At 41.4% G+C, this 21403-nt stretch overlaps 1 protein-coding gene across 4 annotated transcripts in view; it reads left to right on the forward strand.

Annotated features, from left to right (window-relative positions):
- Positions 1–21403, forward strand: part of RB1 (RB transcriptional corepressor 1) — an 84627-nt gene that overhangs the window by 57356 nt on the left and 5868 nt on the right. Inside the window, exons 1-8 of one of the 4 annotated variants that reach the window (XM_050708400.1) lie at positions 3995–4216; positions 5674–5789; positions 17175–17293; positions 17781–17926; positions 18598–18743; positions 19447–19551; positions 20526–20639; positions 20727–20893. In XM_050708400.1, the coding sequence (XP_050564357.1) occupies positions 5748–5789; positions 17175–17293; positions 17781–17926; positions 18598–18743; positions 19447–19551; positions 20526–20639; positions 20727–20893 (839 nt within the window). In that variant the 5' untranslated portion in view covers positions 3995–4216; positions 5674–5747. Of the gene's footprint in view, positions 1–3994; positions 4217–5376; positions 6369–17174; positions 17294–17780; positions 17927–18597; positions 18744–19446; positions 19552–20525; positions 20640–20726; positions 20894–21403 lie in introns of those variants that run through there. The other 3 variants (XM_050708402.1, XM_050708401.1, XM_035553446.2) reach the window with 3 other exon arrangements.

The following is a 21403-nucleotide window of genomic DNA, read 5'->3' on the forward strand; positions in this document are numbered from 1 at the left end:
GTACTCAAATATTTTAATTAAATCATACGCAATGTTAGTTCACAGCGTGACCAGGGTTTAAAATTAGTATAATGCCTTTAAAAGCCTGATCAGTATGCTCCTATATTGAAGTTGCTAAAAGAGACTGAATTTTGACTGTAAGTTTCACAGGAAGAGTTGGAAATGCTCTTTGCTGGAAAACACGTTCACAAAATCTAAGCTTTCTGTGGGAATATATTTTAGTGAGGTTTCTTGCAAGAAGGACAAATAAAAAAGTATCTTTAGAAGCTAAGTTCGTTTTCCTGAAACTTCAGGAAGTAAAACTGGGATCAGAACACTTCAATTTTCTCGAAACAGGACCTGTAAAACATAGTGGTTTCATCAGAAACATTGAAACCTGGGTTTTGTTCTGTTTAGAAATGACTGAATTTCTCACAAGGAAAAATCCAGAGAGCTTGAATATAAAAAGCATGTTGTTACCGAATAATTTGGCATATTTCTTGTGGAAACAGCAAGATATTTGTAATTTAATGAGATCAGGGAAAACATAAGCTTTGATCATTTGATAATTTCATATATCTTGTCACCTAAGTCAGTTTTACTGCTTTGCTGATACACAGGCTTTGTGTGTAATATAGCATCACTGCTTTATTATTTCAGGGAAAGTCACAGCATTCTTTTCTGTGTGCGCTGTAGTTTTTAATTAGATGCCAACAGAAATACAACCCCAAGATAAATGGTCAAGGAATGAACGCTGCACAGAGGAAGGAGAGAGCAGAGGCCATGCAAGTTTCTTGATTTCTATAAATCTCCAAACACTCAGGAGTACCTGATTGACAGGAAAAAAAAAGCATCAAATTTGTTCAGGAAATTTGTCACTTTTTTTCAGGATATATTAATGTTTATATTTAGTCATTTAATATCATTTAATATAAAAGAAGGGTCGTTACCTCAGTATTCAAGTACCAAAAACCCAAGCCCCTTACTCCCATCTCTCAGCTGGTGGCCTTACTTCTGGGTCCCCGGTTAGGTGAGTGCTGGTGAGCCCTGCTGAAGCCATCCTTCTGAGGCACCTGGCGGTCCTCACCTTTCTCACAAGGAGCCTTGAAGTCCTGGTCTGATTTTTGGGTTTCAGAACGGGTGGGCAACAGGGGCTGCACATAGGAAAGCTGGATGCTGTGTGTGGGTCCTTTGCTGCACATCTGCATAGCACAAAGCCTCCCCATAGAGAGGGAAGGTTTCGCGTTGGTGCCATTCAAATGTGAAGTGGGGGATCTGGTAATCACATTTCAGAGAAAAAATATGGTGTCTTTGCCTTCTTGTTACTGTGATTTTAAAACTTGAATATGATTAATATTGCTGCCCCAAGTCCCTGTGAAGTCACACAAACAGAAGTGCTCAGAGTGCTCTAAACACAGGCTTGTGTAGTTTGCAGCCATCTGCAGGGCTTATCTCATGATCTGACTTGCTTTTGTCTCGGTATGTCAGTGCTCAGACACTTTTGTCTACAAACACGTTTTTTGCTCGAGTCACTTATCTTTACATGGTACTCTGTTAGTTCCTGTAATTCAAATAGCTAAGAAAAAAAAATAAATTACTCAGTCTATTTTTTAACAGCCTCAGGGAAGCTTTAAAAAAAAAAACAAACGTGTTGAGTTTGCAACAATAACTTGATGGTACTACCTATCTACTGCAGCTCTCTGCATATCTGTTATTTGCTAGTCAAATAATTCCCAATGGCAGCATCCAACCACTCTTTCCACTACCCCCCAAACTGCCAAGGTGAATGAAAGCAGCTTATTTTATATCAAGTAATAATTAACAGTTGTCTCCTATACCATCAAGCGATCAAACATTGTGTAGTTGGCCACTGTATTTACATGGAAAAGCATTTATGCTTGACTTTATGGTGCAAACTGGAAACCAAGTGTTTTAAAGCAGTATAAATCAGTAATTTGCTGCATCACTTCCCTCTAAATACCTGAGGGGGAAATGTTCAGCCATCGGCCACCCTGTTTTGCCAGAGCTATCCTTCACCGAGTCTTCAAAAAAAGATTTTTGTCTGTGGCCATGAGGAGAGGTGCTGAATATCATGTCTTAACATTATTTGCTGAAAAATAATGGTTTAATTTTAGAAAGTGTTAGTTCAAGCTTCTTATAAATGTTGCTGAGATCCAAGTGACTGCACCTGTATCTGTAGTTTACTACAGACATATTCTCTGAGATCTTACACAATTAAAAGATTTTTAGCCTCTCTTTAGGATTTGTGTGCTCTCTTGCTAGTTCAGCTGCATCTTACTCTGTTAGAAAAATATTAAAGCAGGTATATTTTGCATTTTTATGAAGTTTTCTTTCATGTTTCTGAGGATCATGAAGTAGCTCTGGATTGTCTCCTATGAAGAAGACAGGCTGAGGGAGTTGGGGTTGTTCAGCCTGGAGAAGAGAAGGCTCTGGGGAAACTTTATAGCGGCCTTTCAGTACCTAAAGGGGGCCTACAGGAAAGCCGGGGGGGGACTCTTTGTCAGTGAGCTGAGTGATAGGACAAGGGGGAATGACTTTAAAGTAGAAGAGGGCAGATTTAGATTAGATATTAGGAGGAAAATCTTCACTCAGAGGGTGGTGAGGCACTGGCACAGGTTGCCCAGAGAAGCTGTGGATGCCCCATCCCTGGAGGTGCTCAAGGCCAGGCTGGATGGGGCTTTGGGCAACCTGGTCTGGTGGGAGGTGTCCCTGCCCATGGCAGGGGGCTGGAATTAGATGATCTCTAAGGTCCCTTCCAACCCATGATATTCTATGATTCTCTGCATATTTTAGTGTAAGACACTTCGGATTCCATCATTTCTTGGCAATACTCATGCGTTTGACAATATTGGTTATATTTTTGTCTCAAATGTATGAAAAGCTAGTGTAGATGTACTAATGTTAGAATTGTTTGTTATAGATGTCTGCATTTATATGTAGCTGAGGAAGTCAATTAATACTGTAGATCAGTGAAATTGCCCTCAAGAGGAGGAGGGGAGAGTGAAGCAATAACCAGATAGAAGTCTGGGTGGCAAACTGTGTAATATCTGCTTCAGAATTAGCTGTAAAACTTTCAAAGAAAGCAGCAGGAAAAATACCAAGTAAATGTTAAAATACCAGATTTGCAGAATCACTAAAAAGTGTGAAATGGGTGCAATGTCAAAGAATAGATACCAGTGTCTTCCAAGGTTTTGTTTCAGATCTGTTCAGACAAGTTATTGAGAAGTTTGGGGCTGTTTTTATGATTTTTATACTGTTCTGTATCGTACTGTGAAAACTGAATTTCTTATTTTCAGACTGGGAGGAATGTGTTCTTAATGAAGACTGGCTAATAATAGCATCATAGAACAGTTTGGGTTGGAAGATACCTCTGAAGGTCATCTAGTCCAACCCAAGGAGTTTTTAAAATGTTAATCTCATTTCTAGCACTCTACGCCCTACCTCCATTGTATCATATTTTATCTGATCGTTAACCAACTGCTTGTAAGGCAGCAGTGTTTAACTGGAGACATCTTGCTAATCCTGTCAGCTGGGTGCTCAGAAGCTCTGCTTATGTGTCCTGGTTTCAGTTAGGACAGAGTTAAGTTTCCTCCTAGTAGCTGGCAGGGTGCTATGTTTTGGATTAGAATGAGAAGAGCGCTGATAACATGCTGATGTTTTAATTGTTGTAGAGCAGTGCTTACACCAAGCCAAGGACTTTTCAGCTTCTCGCTCTGTCCTGCTAGTGAGCAGGCTAGGGATGCAGCAGGAGCTGGGAGGGGACAGACAGACCCAGGACAGCCGACCCAAACTGGCCAAAGGGGTATTCCATACCATCTGATGTCATGCTGAACAATATATAGGGGTGGCTAGCCGGGGTGGAGGGGGGGGGCCGGCTGCTCGGGGATAGGCTGGGCATCGGTCAACGGGTGGTGAGCAATTGCATTGTGCATCACTTATTTCATACACGTTATTACTATTAATACTATTATTATTATTATTGTTATTGTTATTCTTTTCCCTGTCTTAATAAACTGTCTTTATCTCAACTCACAGACTTCACTTTCCCGTTTCTCTCCCCCATCCTGGAGAGGGAGGGGGGAGGGTGAGCGAACGGCTGTGTGGTGTTTGACTGCCAGCCGGGCTAAACCACAACATTATGCCTCTTGAAAGCTGAGCACAACAAGATGACTGCCAGGTTTTGTCTGCTGTGAGCGAAGGCTAGGTGTGGACTGAGGTAACTAAACTTTGCCCGTTCTCTAACGGTGGTCACAGAACTACAGGTTCAAATTAAGACTAAAAGCCATTATAAAGGATGGATTTATGCCCAGAGTGTTGTTACACTGCTGTAAGATAGCTTTGCTACAAATTCAGTTTTTATCTTTTCACTTTCATGTGTAATTTTTTGCAGATGGAGATATTTTCTAAAAGCAGTCATTAAATCTGTTGCATAAAACAGTATTCACGTTTGTGTTGCTGCATTTTGATGTGAAACACGACATATCAGGCTGCTTTTGGAACTCCAATTTCTTTCCTCCTTTTTCTACTTAAACTATATGAAGGCTATTGCAGAGCGCTTGCAGTAATTTTTGCTTCTCAGGATCGTACGCCAGTCTGTTCTTACAGGTTTCAGAAGATGTAACTCTTCCCAGTTAATGCTCCTTTTTCTACAGGATTAATCTTACTGTATTTGCAACTCATTCTAGATATCCACATTCTCAGCAGGTTATTTGTTGTCTACGGTTTTATTCAGTTCATAATTCCTCAAATCCTTGGCTCTGTTAAAAGATACCCTCCAGCTTTAAAAACTGCTGTCCACAAAGTTTACCAGCACCCTTAACTGCTTTACCTGGCTTAAGAGTTATTAGTGATATGTTGAGCCTAAATCTGTCCAGCTAAGGAGAAACTGGAAAGAAAATGAGACTTGAAACTGAATTACTGGCTTTAAGCAAAGATCTAAAAGACATGCTATGTTGTTGGTACCTGAAGGAAATGTGTTAAATCTTTTTTCATGGAAAAAGATGCGCATTGCCAGTTGGGCTTTGAGCAGCTAGTTGAAGTTAGAGGTTTCAGTATGATGATTTCTTGGGAATGCCTCATCCAAAGGCAGAGCTGATGCGCTGTGGTATGTGTCCCAGCACAGGCTGCGAGGAAAACGAGGTAACAGGCTCACTCTTGGGCTGAAGTTGCATGTTTTCATCAGCATGCCATTATGCTGGCTTATTTTCATCCACATTTGACGCTGCTTTGTAATCACCTCAGAGTATTTTGCTGGATTGAAGAAGATCAGAGAAGTGAGGGGAATTTCGTGTCTGCACTTGTACTCAGACAAGTAATTCCTGGAACTGCTACTCTTGGTTAACTGTTCTGGGAACAGTGACTATGCAAGTCAGTCAGAAATGAAACGGCCAGGAAGAGCAAACTTAGCACGATATGGTACTGTAACAATCTGGTTGTTACTAGAGTAATTACATAACTTTATTCTCTTTACAGAAACGGGCACTTTGTGACCCCAAAATAATGAAGAAAGGAAGTGCTTGAGTGCTATTTTGCTTCTGAGTGCAATAATTTTTCATGTATAATAATTGTGGAAATACTGTGTTCTTAATACTTGCATGCTGTTGGTTAATGTAATGGTCCTTTAAAGCATCTCTTCTCTACTTCCTTTCCTAAAAATGTCTTCACACCCTGCAGTGTTCTTACTGTTGAAGGTTGTTGATACGGTTCTCAACCTCAAGATTTTTGGCAGGACATTTTGTTGCTGACTGATGATGCGTCACCATTTCCGACAGTCAAACGGCTCACATTGGGTGCGTTTTAGTTTATGAATTGTATGCAAATTCTTGTGCTGAGTGTTGGGGGGGGAACTGGTAGGAGCTCGGTTTGTCTTTGAGACGTTAGGCTTTTGCCTAAAAAAACCTTGACAAATAAGGTGTCCAAGAATTAGTCATACTGAAGCCTGGCTACAATGGGGAGCTAGGCAATAAACATGCTGATGACTTCAGATAAGGTTGTTTATGTAGCAGCACTTGCCAATTCAGACCAAAGATCCATCTGGAAGAGGCTTGTGGCAATTGCTGTGGGGAAAACTATGTGCAGGACTAGGCTACAGTGTCACCTACATTGATGATGTCCAGCAGAACCATAAAGACACAGAACCATTAAGGTTGGCAAAGACCTCCAAGATCATCTGGTCCAACCATCCCCTACCACCAGTGTCACCCACTGAACCACGTCCCCAAGCACCACGTCCAACATCTCCTTGAACACCCCCAGGGACGGTGACTCCACCACCTCCCTGGGCAACCCGTCCCAGTGCCTGACTGCTCTTTCTGAGAATAAATGTCTCCTCATTTCCTGCCACGGGCTACTACTGTACTGGCACAATGGTAACTTTTATTACTTTCCTAATAATTCTTTACACTTTGACTTCTGAGCATTGAGTTGGTGTTTTCAGAATTACGCTAACTCTAAATGTCTCAGAATAATAGTGATTACGGAGCCCTAGTGAATGTAAAGTTAGGGTAATTTTTGTTCATTATTTTCGCTTTTATCATCAAGTACCATGGCAACTTTATCATCCAGTCACTGAAAATCGTGAGATTTTTTTGCAGTGTGTTTGGTTCGCCTACAGTTGAGCATTTTGTGCTACTAGCAGCAGCCTTTCCTTCCTGGTCCTGCCACCTTTTCCCTATCATTAATGAAAGTTAAACAGCTGCTGTCTCAGCAGAGAGTGTGAAGCTTCAAAGATGACGTCTCTCCACAGTGAAAACAGACTATTCATGCCCTTGATATTTCTCTTTTAGGCTGCCTTCCGCTCTGCCCACTGGCAGCACTTTCTTTAAAGGGCCTTTCCTGAAGGAGCCTCTTCAAGCCTTCATGGAGAACAGGTGTAGTGTGTTTAAGTGGCAGGGGTTTGGTAGTGGGGGGGTCACGGGTGGTTTCTGTGAGAAGAATCCAGAAGCTGCCCCATGTTAGATAAAGGTCCTACCGCTGGCCAGAGCCAGCAATGAGCAGATTGCCATGAGCAATGTTGTTTGCAACTCTGGTAGAGTAGATTAAGGAAGGGGAAAAAAAACTGCCATGCAACAGCAGCTGGGAGAGAGGAGTGAGAAGCTGCCCTGCAGCCCCCCAGGTCAGTGCAGCAGGAGGGCAGGAGGTGCCCCAGGCAGGCAGCAGCAGTTCCTCTGGGGCCTGTGGAGAGGCCCCTGGTGGAGCAGGCTGTCCCCCTGCAGCCCATGGGTCCCACATGGAGCAGATCTCCACGCTGCAGCCCGTGGAGGAGCCCCCGGTGGAGCAGGTGGATGTGGCCTGGAGGAGGCTGCGGCCCATGGAGAGCCCCCGCAGGAGCAGGCCCTGGGCTGGAGCTGCAGCCCATGGAGAGGAACCCACGCAGGAGCAGGGGTCTGGGGGTGCCAGAATCCCATGGGAGGGACCCCACGTGGAGCAGGGGCAGAGAGTGACCGTGAAGGAGCGGTGGAGACAAAGTGTCAGGGACTGACCATAGCCCCCACTCCCCTGTGCCTCTTGGGGTGAGGAGGTAGAAGAGAGTGGATGGGGATGAAGGGGTTTTTTTCTTTCCTTTGTTTCTCACTTCTCTAGCTTATTAGTAATAGGCAATAAATTTTGCTGTCTACCTACTTTGGGTCTGTTTTGCCTGTGGATCTCCCCATCCTTGTCTCAACCCTTGAGCCCTTTGCATTGTATTTTCTCCCCCTTTCCCTTTGAGGAGGAGGGAGTGAGAAAGCGGCTGTTGTAGAGCTTGGCTGCCCACCCCTGTAAAACCACCACACCAGGACACCCTCTGGCTGCAGGATCATCCTGTTCACAGATGGCTTCCATTACTTCAGAGGAGAAATCCTGGGATTTGTGAGGCATGACTTTCCTTTCTCTACCCTGGTACTACCACTGAAAGATGCTGTCTCATGTCATCCTACAACTGGTCCTTTCTGTCTCTTCATTTGACCACATGCAGACACCAGCACTGCCATAAGGTGCTATAAATAGGAGGGCAGCTCAGAGTGTACAACTAAGGCATCTCCTGCCCAAAATTAAGAAAAAACAGCAGAACAGAAAAAAGCACAGCTCCTGGTCCACTTCAACATGCAGTCACTCAACTCTGCTTGAACGAGACAGGTTGGGTATGGGTGGAAGGACAGAGCCGGTTGATGGAGGGGTTTGGGACTGTGTCTTTTTGGTACAATACTGGCTTATGCTGACTTAGAGCATTGTGTAGTTAAGGTTTTAATGTGCTGAATATTGAAAGGCTTGCTGGGTAACTATATATATATATTTTAATGAAAAGGGGTGTATGTTGGGTGAGCGTTGAGCAGAAAAGCTGTTGAAGAAAGCCATGCAGGAGCCTACTGCAAGCCATGTAGCAGCAGTCTTCCCTGGGTCGTTCTGAGTGCTCTAAACCAAGTAGTTGAATAAAGACACATTTCTACTTGGAGGCTGTTCTTCCAAACTCCTTTCAAAGCAGTATTTTCAAAAGTTAGTTTCACCGCCTTGGCAAACAAGAACAGTCTTGATGCTCGTGGTTCATTTTTCTCTTCCATATTCAACTGCTGATTGGTTTACAGAGGTACAAAGCAATCGGTGTGTCAGTAGCTTTCATATTTGTAGAGTACTATGATCTGTCTGTAGTATTTTTTTACACATACCAATAGTATTAGTCACTCTTAACACAACAGGTCTATCATCTTTATGGTTAACATTTAAAAACTGAAGAAAAAAATGATTGCTAAAAGATTGCTTGAGTCCTGTTTCACTTTCTAAAATTTAGCTTGACTTTATTTCTACTTTGAAAGCATCTGTCAGCCCCGATATCTAATCGTGCCTGTCAACTGTTCATTTTGCTATTACAGAATCATCTAGGTTGGAAGAGACCTCCAAGATCATCTAGTCTGACCTCTGACCTAACACTGACAAGTCCTCCACTAAACCATATCACTAAGCTCTACATCTAAACGTCTTTTAAAGACCTCCAGGGATGGTGACTCAACCGCTTCCCTGGGCAGCCCATTCCAATGCCTAACAACCCTTTCGGTAAAGAAGTTCTTCCTAACATCCAACCTAAACCTCCCCTGGCACAACTTTAGCCCGTTCCCCCTCGTCCTGTCACCAGGCACGTGGGAGAATAGACCAATCCCCACCTCGCTACAGCCTCCTTTAATGTACCCATAGAGAGCGATAAGGTCGCCCCTGAGCCTCCTCTTCTCCAGGCTGAACAATCCCAGCTCCCTCAGCCGCTCCTCGTAAGACTTGTTCTCCAGACCCCTCACCAGCTTCGTTGCCCTTCTCTGGACTCGCTCGAGCACCTCCATGTTCTTCTTGTAGCAAGGGGCCCAAAACTGAACACGGTACTTGAGGTGTGGCCTCACCAGAGCCAAGTACAGGGGCACAATCACTTCCCTAGACCTGCTGGCCACGCTGCTTCTTATACAAGCCAGGATGCTGTTGGCCTTCTTGGCCACCTGAGCACACTGCTGGCTCATATTCAGCCGACTATCAACCAATACTCCCAGGCCCTTCTCTGCCAGGCAGCTTTCTAACCGCTCATATGTGATACGCTTCTTGAGTTTTTACATCTTTCTCGCAGCTTCCTTCTAATTTCAAGGGAAGATGCATGTGTGGTGGTCTCCCAGAAGTTGTCACGTGCATCCTTCTCCATTTCTAGGAAACATATCTTGGTGATGCTCTTAACATCCTGTAGTGAGGTGGCCCCATAGACATTTACAGATCACCTTTGTGAAACATAGAGAACTGGTTCATACAAAGCCATCTTCTGAAGAACAATTTTGAGAGCGGAGAGGAATTGTAAAGATAATGGATTTACAGCCTTATTTAAAGGAACGCCATTTTAAGATGCATATCCTGGCTTGTGGCAACCTGGCTTTCCTTCTCTAACTGAAGATATCTGAGCTTATTTTTCATTGGGCATTCAACTACCTCTTTATAGGAAATGGCAGTTGCTCCCATTAGAGATGCTTGATTTCATATTAATATGCATGTAGGTATGCTAGAGACTATCTACAGCAGGATCTCTAAAGCAGTTCCAAGTTTCCATGAGGGGTTCAAAGTGTCAGAATAATTGCTCTTTCTGTGGTGGAGTACTTTTTTTTTAATGAGAATCTGGAACATGAGAGAACTGGACTTGAAAGTTCCTAGTAGGCTTGGGGCTAGGACACCCACATTCAGATCAGCTGTTCATGTGCTTTCTGTCAAGGACTTCAAATAATTGGAGTTTGCGTGATCTGCAAATGCTGTCAGTATGTGCTTGCCACCTTCTTTGTAGTTTATGACTTTCCAAGTCTTTTGTGTGAGGAGGAAAAGCCTGTTAAAATAGAGCTCTCAAATGACCAGGACTAATTAACATTGTTTTTTCTCTCCTTTTTTCCTCTGTCCATTACGCATTTAGATAAAAGGAGATTATCACAAAGCTTGATGACAACATTTTGTTCTGTAAACCAGTGTTATACTAGCCCTAAGTTAGAAGGAGGACTTCTATTAAACATACAGTTGTTCTAAAGAGTTAAAAGCAGATCTGACAATATTCTTAAATGAATTACACCGTTAACACTGCAGTTGTTAATGTTATCTTAATAAATTTTGTAATAACAAGACCTAATAGGATCATAATTTATATAAACAGCTCATCTAGTAGGAGATGTGTACATATATGTGAAATTAAAAGTTCCTAATCTTGCATTTTTTTCATGGCAATATTCTTTAAATGTAGACTGAAGTATATGTTGGTGTGGCAGATCTAAATTACTTCAAAATTCTGAATACCAGTTGTTGTGTAATGTTTCTGAAAACGCAGTTGCAAACAAAAGTCAGCTTTCTAAGCATGTAATTCTGTCCTGGACAAGAGGAATGGAAGTTGATAGCTCCCATCTGCTCCTTGTCCTTTCATTCCAAGGTTGTCAATTCTAAATTAGCTTTATTTTGCCATACAAAATCACATCTACCTTTTAGTATATTGTGAAGAAAAACATTTCTTAATGTTATGTACTGTATTGATTAACTCAAAAATTTGAATAATTTGTGGTGGTGTTAATTATTAAAAACCAAGAAACCCCACAATGTTGCTAGGCATTGAGATGCACAATTTAGCGATAAACATTGTATTAAGGTATATTATGGGCAAATAACTAAAAACCAATTAGAAAATTACTGTAAAGAAGGGAAGTGTAAAGCAGTAGAAAATAAAGAGAAAAGCAGGTCTTAAAATATTGTAAACTGCTAATTAACACTGCCTGAGAGGAAAGCTGCTCGGGGCCTTCCTTTATAATCAGTGGACTACACCCAAACCCCAGGGTAGCTGTTCTCTGTATTTAAGGCTTTAGGTCGTTCATTTAATCTTCTCATGGAAACCAAAGTCCCGTTAAACATGGAGTTGGGACAGAGCTGATATAAAGATCAGGAAGCTGTGAAGCACCCGTGTGTCCTGTATTTCATCATAGCCAAATAAAGGTTAGCCAACAAGAAATTCAGTGTATTTTGTCCAGAAAATGAGCTTGAAGGCTGTGGAAAAATGACCATAAAGGCTTGTGGTGCAGGTATTGTCGCAGGGAAGCATCCTGTAGAGGCTTCCTGAACTAACCCCCACATAATGCACTGTTTGGTTTTGCAGAGTTTTAGTTAGTGTAAGAGGGGACTGAGTCAAATTTCTGTCTTGTTCTTGGTTCCTCTGCCAATGGCCATTTGACCCAGAGAAATCTTGGCTGTTACTTGATTCCTCCCTTTTCGCACCACTAAAATGGGGCTTGGCTAGCTACCATGTGGAAGTCTGAAAGGAAAAGCAGCATCACATATAATTGGTAAAATTTATTCTGTGGCTGCATTTAGCATTAAGGTAAAAATTGTGCAAAACTCCTTTCACGTGAAAGGAATGCATTGGAGGTGACCTGTTGACCCGAAGTGCTGCTTTAAAAGCTTTGAAAAGCAATATAAAATTTGTAAAAGATAGTGTGAATAATGTAACTTTAGAAACGAGTTACTGATTAACATTCCTGCTAGATAAAGCTGGACCTGGGGGTTAAAGTTCTTTTTTTTGACTCTTACTTAGAGGACTGGTAATTGTCTGGTTATTGACATCATATTTTGTTCATTCAAGTGAGAGGTAGATTGTTGAATACCAAATAGTGTGACTGAAGCTGAACAGAGTTAGCACTGATAAGCTCTGGGTAATTTCTGGCCTAGAAAAATGACTGCAAGCTCAAGATTCACTAAATAAAAGTATTTTTCATGTTTATGTATATAAAGGAAGGAGGTAGGGTTATAATTAAGCCCTTAGTAGCTGATTTATTTTGTAGGGTGAAGGATAGATGCATTTGCAAAAACTCACATCTGTGTATTTCAACATTGTCTCTGTCTTTTTGTGAGGCACTGGTTTTGTCGATGCTGTTAGTACCTACTTTTCATTTGCAGCGTGTGGCTGTGCATTTGGAAAGCCATAAGTAATAGTGGTGGATGGCCCTGGGAGAAGAGCACAGATGGCTTTACCTAAAGCGCTTTCAACCATAAAGCGCAATTATGATTGTCAGGATGCTCACCTTTCATTTCAACAGGTCTAAAAACTAAATAACCTTTTCCTGCCTTGTGCAGCCCCATTACTAACCAAGTTTCTGCAGTCAGGTCACGGGTGACTGTGCTTTGCCCAAGGTAACCCATTGAGTCAATGCTTTAGCACATCCCACCATTGCTCATGCCAGCCAGCCTCTGCTGTTGGAAGCCAGCTGGGATGTGACAATCACTCATTTATGGCCACACATTCTATTTATTTATTTATTTATTTATTTATTTATTTTTTACCACCAGGTCAATGAGAATTTTGGGAAGCCAGGAGGTGTACTGGGCTTGCTGTGTCCTACCACTCTGTCTCTATAAGTAGATTTTTCAATGCAACAAATATCTTCTTGCTTACTGTATTTCATCTACCTGATGGAAAGCAGTACTTTTCATATAAATTCCCATAGGGTAAAGTTGCATGTGCAAATCAGCTGATTTAACAGGTTGTTGTCAGCAAATGTGGGAGATCTTGTACTCCCTGTTTTCTGCTCTTTCCTACTTTGTTCCCAACCTTAGCGTTGCTGCCTTGACTGTTCTTAATGCTTGTTCTGGCTTTGTTTGCTTGATTCTGAGCTGATTCAACTCAAACCAATTTTTTTTCTTTAAGTTAAATTTCTGCTATTTTAGTGCATCAGATTGATTTGCATGGAGATTGAATGAATGTTAACGCAAGTAAATAGGAGGAAAGAAACAGGGAAAATCATTTAAAAGTCAGCAGATCCCTTTCATAGGTAGCAAGCTGCCATGTCTCCTCTCATTCAGTCATTATCAGAGACGTTTAATGACTTCTTCGCCTCTAACACTGGTGATGGGCCTTGGGATACCCTGAGTTGGAAGATTGTGACTGCGGGAATGATAAACTCTCAGCCAGCTCTGAATTTCTACAGGATTTGCTGCTCCAGCTGGATGCATGTGAGGCTATGGGGCCCAATGGGATTTATCCCAGGGTACTCAGACAACTGGCTGATCTCACTAAGAGACCTCTATCAATTATTGTCAGCAGTCTTGGGAATGTTGGGAGGTCCCAGCTGGCTTGAAGCTGGCAAATGTTGTCCCAGTTTTCAAGAAGGATAAGAAAGAAGACCCTAGTAATTACAGGCCTGTTAGTTTCACTTTGGTGTCTGGTGAAATTATGCAGAAGATTATTCTAAGAGTTACTGAAAAACTCTTGGAAGACAGTGCAGTCACTGGTCACATCACAGACAGGTTCACGAGGGGAAAGTCATGCTTAACAAACTTAATTTCCTTTTATAACAAGGTTGACCTTTTATGGTCCTTTTATGACCACCTAGTTGACCAAGGGAAGCCAGTAGATGTAATCCTTGTGGATTTCAGCAAAACTTTTGATACTGTCTTTCGCAGTATCCTTCTGAACAAAATGTCCAGCACACAGCTAGAGAAGTGCATAATGCGATGGGTGAACAGTTCTCTGACAGATCTGGCCCAAAGGGTTGTAGTATATTGGGTTACACCAGGCCAGCAGCCAGTCACTGGTCGGGTTCTCGAGCTCCATTCTGGGGCCAGTTGTCTTCAATGTTTTTATAAATGACCTGGATGCAGGACTGGAATGCATACTAAGTGAGTTTGCAGGTGATACTAAATTAGGAGGAGCTGCTGACTCCCTTGAGGGTAGAGAGGCCTTGCAGAGATCTTGGCAAATGGCAAATCAGCGGGCTGGGCAATCACCAGCCACATGAAGTTTAACAAGATCAAGTGTTGGATTCTGCAGCTGGGACGGGACAGCCCTGGCTATACGTACAGACTGGGGGATGAGAGGCTGGAGAGCAGCCCCGCAGAAAGGGATCTGGGGGTTGTGGTCACAGCAAGCTGAACACGAGCCAGCAGCGTGCCCTGGCAGCCAGGAGGGCCAACCGTACCCTGGGGTGCATCAGGCCCAGCACTGCCAGCCGGGGAGGGAAGGGATTGTCCCGCTCTGCTCTGCGCTGTGCAGCCTCACCTCCAGCACTGTGTGCAGCTCTGGCTGCCACGGTGTAAGGAGGGCATAAAGCTATCAGTGCCCAAAGGAGGGCTGCAGAGGAAGTGAAGGGTCTCAACGGCAAAGCGAGGGGCAGCTGAGGCCCCTTGGTTTGTTCATCCCAGAGCAGAGCAGGCTGAGGGGAGGCCTCATGGCGGCCTGCAGCTCCCTCGCGAGGGGAGCGGAGGGGCAGGCGCTGAGCTCTGCTTTCTGCGGACAGCGACAGGACCCGAGGGCACGGCATGGAGCTGGGACAGGGGAGGGTCAGGCTGGGTGTTAGGGAAAGATTCTTCACCCAGAGGGTGGTCGGGCACTGGGACAGGCTTCCCATGGCAGTGGTCACAGCCCCAAGCCTGCTGGAGTTCCAGAAGTGTTTGGACAATGCTCTCAGACACATGGTCTGATTTTTGGGTGGTCCTTTGTGGAGCCAAGGGTTGGACTCGATGATCCTTTTGGTTCCCTTCCAACTCAGGATATTCTATGATTCTGTGATTAAATGATGTGATTAATAAAACCACACTCTGTGTAGTGAAAACTGGAGCAGGGTTGAGAAGAGGACCTGGAACTTCTGGTCTTAAGTGCTAACTTATAAAACTGTGACTTCAGTTTCCATTTCTTGACCTCTTCCTCACCCTCTATCAATTCCCTTTTCTTCTACTTATGTTTATTTAAAAAAATACTTTCCAGTCATTGTAGTTAAAACGTTAAACAAATGAAGTGGGACTAACTCTTAGTCAAGGAATCAAGAGATGTTTTCAGAATGAATTAGTGATTGCTCTGGGAAAGAAACCTGGATCCTTCAGAGTGTAGTGAGGCACGGTTAGAAGTAATAAAAAAGAGCAGGCAAAATGGCCAGAACAATAAGAAATGGAGGTCATGTCTGCATTTTCCTCAAGGGCAGCACAGAAAGAGACAAGTGAGAAAGCACGTGCATTCCTAAATACAAGGAAGGATGATGCAAACCAGTCCAAGATCTGGTTGAGAAATGGTGGAGAAATAACTGTGTGGTTATGAGTCAGTAACTGATGTTTTTCTGTTATGGATGGAACTGCTTCAGTATTGCCAAAATCCTAATTTAAAAATTACACAAGGTGAAGAATTGTAAATCTCAAGCCGCTCTCATCTTGTTGCTCTGAGTTTGTAGTTGTCACACTTCAGAAGGAAAGTGCTCTTTTAGAAATAAGACTAAAAGGAGGTCTTAATGCTGGTTTTAATACTATTAAAACTGGTAAGAATCACCTTCAGCTTGCTTAACGGCATGCTATGTTCCTATTTGTTACTGTACAGGTTTGTCATTTGTGTCATCACATTTTGTTAGTAATATATGCATTTGTAGGATCAGACAGACTTCGGACAATCAGATGACATTTTATGTACAAAGTGTTGACCTGATAGATTTTGTGGCTTTTAGGAGACCATTTGGAGGAAAAAGCTGAATTTCTATTTTTGCCCTGTCTTTAGGGACACTGCTTTCAACTCTGAGAAGGCAGCTGGTTTTCTGTAAGATGTTGTTCTGTTGCTTCTGGACTTCTGATGCTGCCTTCTTGGCAGGCAACATTCAGCTCAAGGATGAGAGTCTTGTTTAAAGAAAGTGTAAAAAACAGAAGCCAGCAACCCCGTGTTTTCAAAACTAGGTATAAATTTGATGCCAAATTATTTTCCCATGAAGACTTGCTGTCTCAGCAGAATTCTACCCTGTACGTGACATGCAAATGGCAAAAGCCTGAGATTCTGTTTCTGCAAGAGTGCTATTTGTTACTATTGTCAGCAGTAGTACTAATGTTACTTCAGCCAGAACCATCCACCTTCCACTTACGTCCTCTCTTCATTGCTTCCTTAATTCAAGGTCTTAGTAAGTTCAAGCTTATTCCAGCTGCCTTTCCTAAAGTCCAGATAACTGGCCTAAAATCAAAATGTGTGGACTTCTTTTCAAGTTAAATATGTCCTTTAATATCAAACTGATGTTTTGGAGTTTCTCTCCATCATCATGGTTGCCTATTGAAAGCTACGTAATATTGAAGATAAGCTACCAAAGCAGGATCAGGTCGCTGTACTTGCCTTTAAGATCCCAGCTGGGCATAAGGGCAGAGATTTAATGCATGCAGAGCGACTATAGCCCTTGCCAAAAGTAGCCCTAGGAAAATCACATCCAAAAATGGTATTGCAGAGATCTGAATAGTCCCTGGTGCAATTAGATGAGCTATGACTGTTTTGTATGTTATCTATCACATGTAAAATATTAGGTAGATGTTGTAGCAGCAATAGTACCTTTCTTTCATCAGTTACCTTCTAGTCACCCATGTGTTTTTTGAGAACGTGACCTTTTGTCTTCATACTCGATGTGCCATTTACTTTTCTCCTCAGGGGTGGCTTTTTAATAGGAATCAATAAGAGACTTTAGAATACAACAGCCATGTCTGAACTCTGCAATTGACCTGTATCTATTGGACAGAAAAAAAATGTTTGATGTATTTTAATAGTTAAAATTGGTTGGTATTATTGGACAAAGCATGAGTGTTTTGAAGGATTTCAAAGCATTAATCTTCTGTTTAGGAGCATATTTAGGGGGTTGTTTTTAGAGAAGGAATAACATCTATCCAATGATTATTCTCAGTATAATGTATTGCTACTGTGATTTTTCTAGGGTTCACCTCTGTTTGATCTTATCAAGCAGTCGAAAGAACGAGAAGGTCAAACTGATCAGCCTGAGCCCGCCTCCACTCTAAATCTGCCTCTCCAACATAACCACACTGCAGCAGACCTGTAAGTGATGTGCATGCTTGGTGTCTAGTGAAATGTATAGCTAATATCTCCCTTAATATTTAAATCCAAGCCCCATCGAACTTGTAATTGCAAACTGTTACCTTACTTGTCTAGGAATAAACAAGTCCCCTTATCAGTAAAATGGTTTTGACTTGAAGTTAGTTGGTTTTTGGCTTGAGGTTAGTTAGTGGAGTGAGTGGATGGGTACGAGTTTTGTGAGATGGGGGGAAGAAGAGAAAGATGATGCAGCTCCTTTGTGCTATCACTAACACATTTCTCTTGCTCTTCTGAGCTGTAATAAGAAGGAATACAGACTAGTATTTAATCAATAATTTGAAATTTTATTTCTGTTATGGGAATAACTGGTTACAGTACCAATACATTTAGTCTCATGGGGGGAGAGGGAAGAGTTTGTGCAAGTATTATTCATTTTAAATTATTCCTTTATCTTGTGATGTTAAGTGCTTAATAGAAGTTGAATCTCCAGGTATCTTTCTCCTGTGAGATCTCCTAAGAAGAAAGCATCTGGACACCCTCACAGTGCTACTTCCAATCCAGATGCTCAGCCAGGTGCAAGCTCGCAAACACAGAAACCGCAAAAATCTACCTCCCTCTCTCTGTTCTACAAAAAAGGTTTGTTGCTTCTATACTTACTGAAGTTGTAAAGTGGTCATTTATCTGATTTTGGAGCTCAACATTCTTAAGAGGTAATGATAGAAATATGTAGCAAAAGGTCATACAAACCCTTAACTGAACTGCTATTCAAAGAATTAGTAAAATGGTGCCAGTGGGTTAATGAGTGCACTCTACAGACTAAGTTTCAGCTGAAAGCTTATCTACTGTTTACAAGAATGACCACATTGGCTTAGATGAAGGGTCCATCTATCATAATATCCATTTTCCAGCAGTGACCATAAATAGGTGTCACGGAAAGCTTAAGAACTGGGCAAGCTTATGTGATGCTTCCCCTGAATACTTTTCTAAGCTTTGACTTTTTCCAGCTTGGGGGTTTTCCTGAGCTTTCTGTGATATGTCTGCTTAATAACTTCTCAGTAGATTCATTTTCCAAATGCTTGTCCAGACCTTTTGATTCGACACAGACATATGTGCAGTATTGTACAGTGTGGACTTCCATGTATCCACTTCCATTTCTTCTGAACCTAACTAGTTTGTTTGATAGCTCATAGCTCTTGTAGTGGGAGATGGTGAACACTTAATTGCTATCCATCCTCCATCATGTTCCTCTTATTTTGTATACCCCCATTATTACCATTTCAGTTTATTTTTCTTTTCTATCCCTCAAGTGTATCTACTGGCCTATCTTCGATTACGTACCCTGTTCTTTCGGCTTCTCTCTGAACATCCTGACCTGGAACCCTTGATCTGGACCCTCTTCCAGCACACACTGCAAAATGAATATGAGCTTATGAGAGACAGACACTTGGACCAGGTAACACTAAAAAAAAAGTTTCAAAAGGCTTTCCTGCACAAAATGTTCCTTACACATTCTTTAACTGATAAAAATTATGATCTGAGCTTTTATTTCTCTATTGATCGCTTATAGCAGAAATTAAGCACTTAGTGAAGTGTATTTTTGATCATCTCAGGTTTGTTTCTAAGTACTATGAAATGCTCAAAATACCATTTATGGCTATTTTCAAAATAATGAACAGAGACCAAATTTTCTATTAATTTGTGTAAGAAAATACTGATTTTCTTTGGGAAGACAAAATATTTGACTGATCCTTGTTTTGTTATTGGACCCTAAAGTTTCAGTCTGTGAAATGGGTTTGAAAAGGTATTACCAGCTGCAATTAGTTAATTGTCCTACAGAAATGGAAGGAACAGTAGTTGACATTTTCTGAAAGTTCTTATGAAGGTGAGTTGCATGGTGACTTTCAGAGCACAGTCAGTAACAGAAGGCTTATAAACTGAGCTTTTGCTTTTGTTTACTTCAAGAACAGCTGTTAGGAAAGTTTCAAAGTCAGTAGCAAAGCTTCTTTTGCTCTCGCTGAAGCCAGAATTGCATTCTGTTTTAAAAACATGAAAGCACAGAAGAGTATCACAGAACAAGTAGGATTTCTAAACTCGAAATGAAAAGCCCAAATTAATTTGCTGCATTTTCAGTTGTTTTTTTCTTGTTTCTTTAATAGATCATGATGTGTTCCATGTACGGCATATGCAAAGTAAAAAATGTGGATCTTAGATTTAAAATAATAGTTTCAGCATACAAGGAGCTTCCCAATACAAACCAAGAGGTATGGAAATTCTTTAATATGATACACAATATGATAAACAAATTTTTAAATTGTTTTTCCTCTGTCTAAAATGAAAAACCGGGCATACAAATGGTCCTGTTCAGTACAAACTCTCCGAATGCTTCATTGTATCTCAATTTTGGGGATGAGAAAACTAGCTCTAATACTAAATGTCTCTTGAAACATCTTGCACAAATATGTTAGTAGTTCTCAGAAGGCAAACTTCATTCTGCCTTTTTAATTCAAGATACTAAATAACAGTTTATGGTTCTATCTGGAGACTAGATGAAAGATTCAAATAGAGTACTAACAAGATTTTTCAAAAGCAACCTAAGTTGCTTTAGATTTACCTAACTTCCATTGACTGTTGAGGGGAGATAGATTACTTTTTATAAATATTTCCAGTAGAAATGTGGTTATATTTCAAATAGGTAAGTGTAGGGAGGCCTATTAAAGTTACAGGCTCGATTCTAACATAAAAAGTTGCTTCAGTAGAAAAAACAGTTGTTTGAACTGTAAGCGTCCTTTTAGTAGCAGACTTTCTCAGTGTATTTGTGTGTCTTGGCTAAACCCCTGAGCTCTGTCTCCAAACCTGAAGAACTGTTTTATCCATGTCAGGTGAGTAATGAAGAGTGTTTTAGCCTTGCAAGGTGATCATAGTAGCAAAAGTAGCAAGGCCTTGTTTTTGTAATGACAATCGGATGTGTGAAAGTAAATGGAGCTTAAATTTGGAAAACATTGTTATAGTACTGATTAACTACATTCACAGTAAAGAAAGGGATGTGCTGCTTAATTAAGTAGGAACCTCTACTGCTGTTCATACATGTTTGGAAAAAACCTGGTCTAAATAGTAGTTACAAAGGCTGGTACCTGACACATGCCACAAAATTTATGAATGGCATTACGAGTTTGTCAAATGTAATTTCTTTTTCCTTTTTTCTTTTTGTTGTGTATGGTTTTCTCACCCTATGCAGACCTTCAAACGTGTTCTTATCAGGGAAGAACAGTACGACTCCATTATAGTCTTCTACAATTTAGTGTTTATGCAGAAACTGAAAACGAACATTTTGCAGTATGCCTCCAACAGGGTAAGGTGTTAGCTGTGTTCGGTATTACTTATTTAATAGAATGGGAATATATAGACAATAAAACATTATTATTTTATTATTTTATAGCCTCCTACTCTGTCACCTATCCCACACATTCCTCGCAGCCCTTACCAGTTTTCCACTTCTCCTCGGCGTGTCCCTGCTGGCAATAACATCTACATCTCACCCTTGAAGAGCCCATACAAATTCTCTGATGGGTTTCAGTCTCCCACAAAGATGACTCCGAGGTCTAGGTATGTTGGTTACAACCATTTCTTTGAGCGAAGTGAAGTTGTTGGGACTCCAGAGAACTGCACGGTGTAGTTTATCAATAGTCTGTGTTTTTTATCTTTTCTGCTTAAAAGTTTGTGTCCTGTATTTGGAATCTTTGAGCGCTTTTCTGTTTCAGTTTAGTTAGTATGTAAGATTTTTTTTTTCTCCCCAAATAATTGCATCCAATATGTGTTTTTTGGCTTGGTTGTTTGAATTTTGTTGGTTTTGACTCTGGATCATAAAAGATGAATGAATTATTTACACTTGGTTAAGGAGAAAATAAATTTTTGGAACAAGATGGCTCAGAATATTTAGCTAACTTAGCTAAACATTTCAAACTCTTGGTCACTCGCTCTTAGCTGATAAGGATGATGGCAAATCAAAGTCATGCTGTCTGTAAAAAGCATTTCCATCTCACCATTAAAAGCCCGTGCATATCTCCAGTGGGCTTTTCAGAGTCGGATCAAGTGAGTACTGGTACAACTGATTCA

Source organism: Cygnus atratus, chromosome 1 (genome assembly GCF_013377495.2).
Source record: "Cygnus atratus isolate AKBS03 ecotype Queensland, Australia chromosome 1, CAtr_DNAZoo_HiC_assembly, whole genome shotgun sequence".
NCBI classification, from domain to species: Eukaryota; Metazoa; Chordata; class Aves; order Anseriformes; family Anatidae; genus Cygnus; species Cygnus atratus.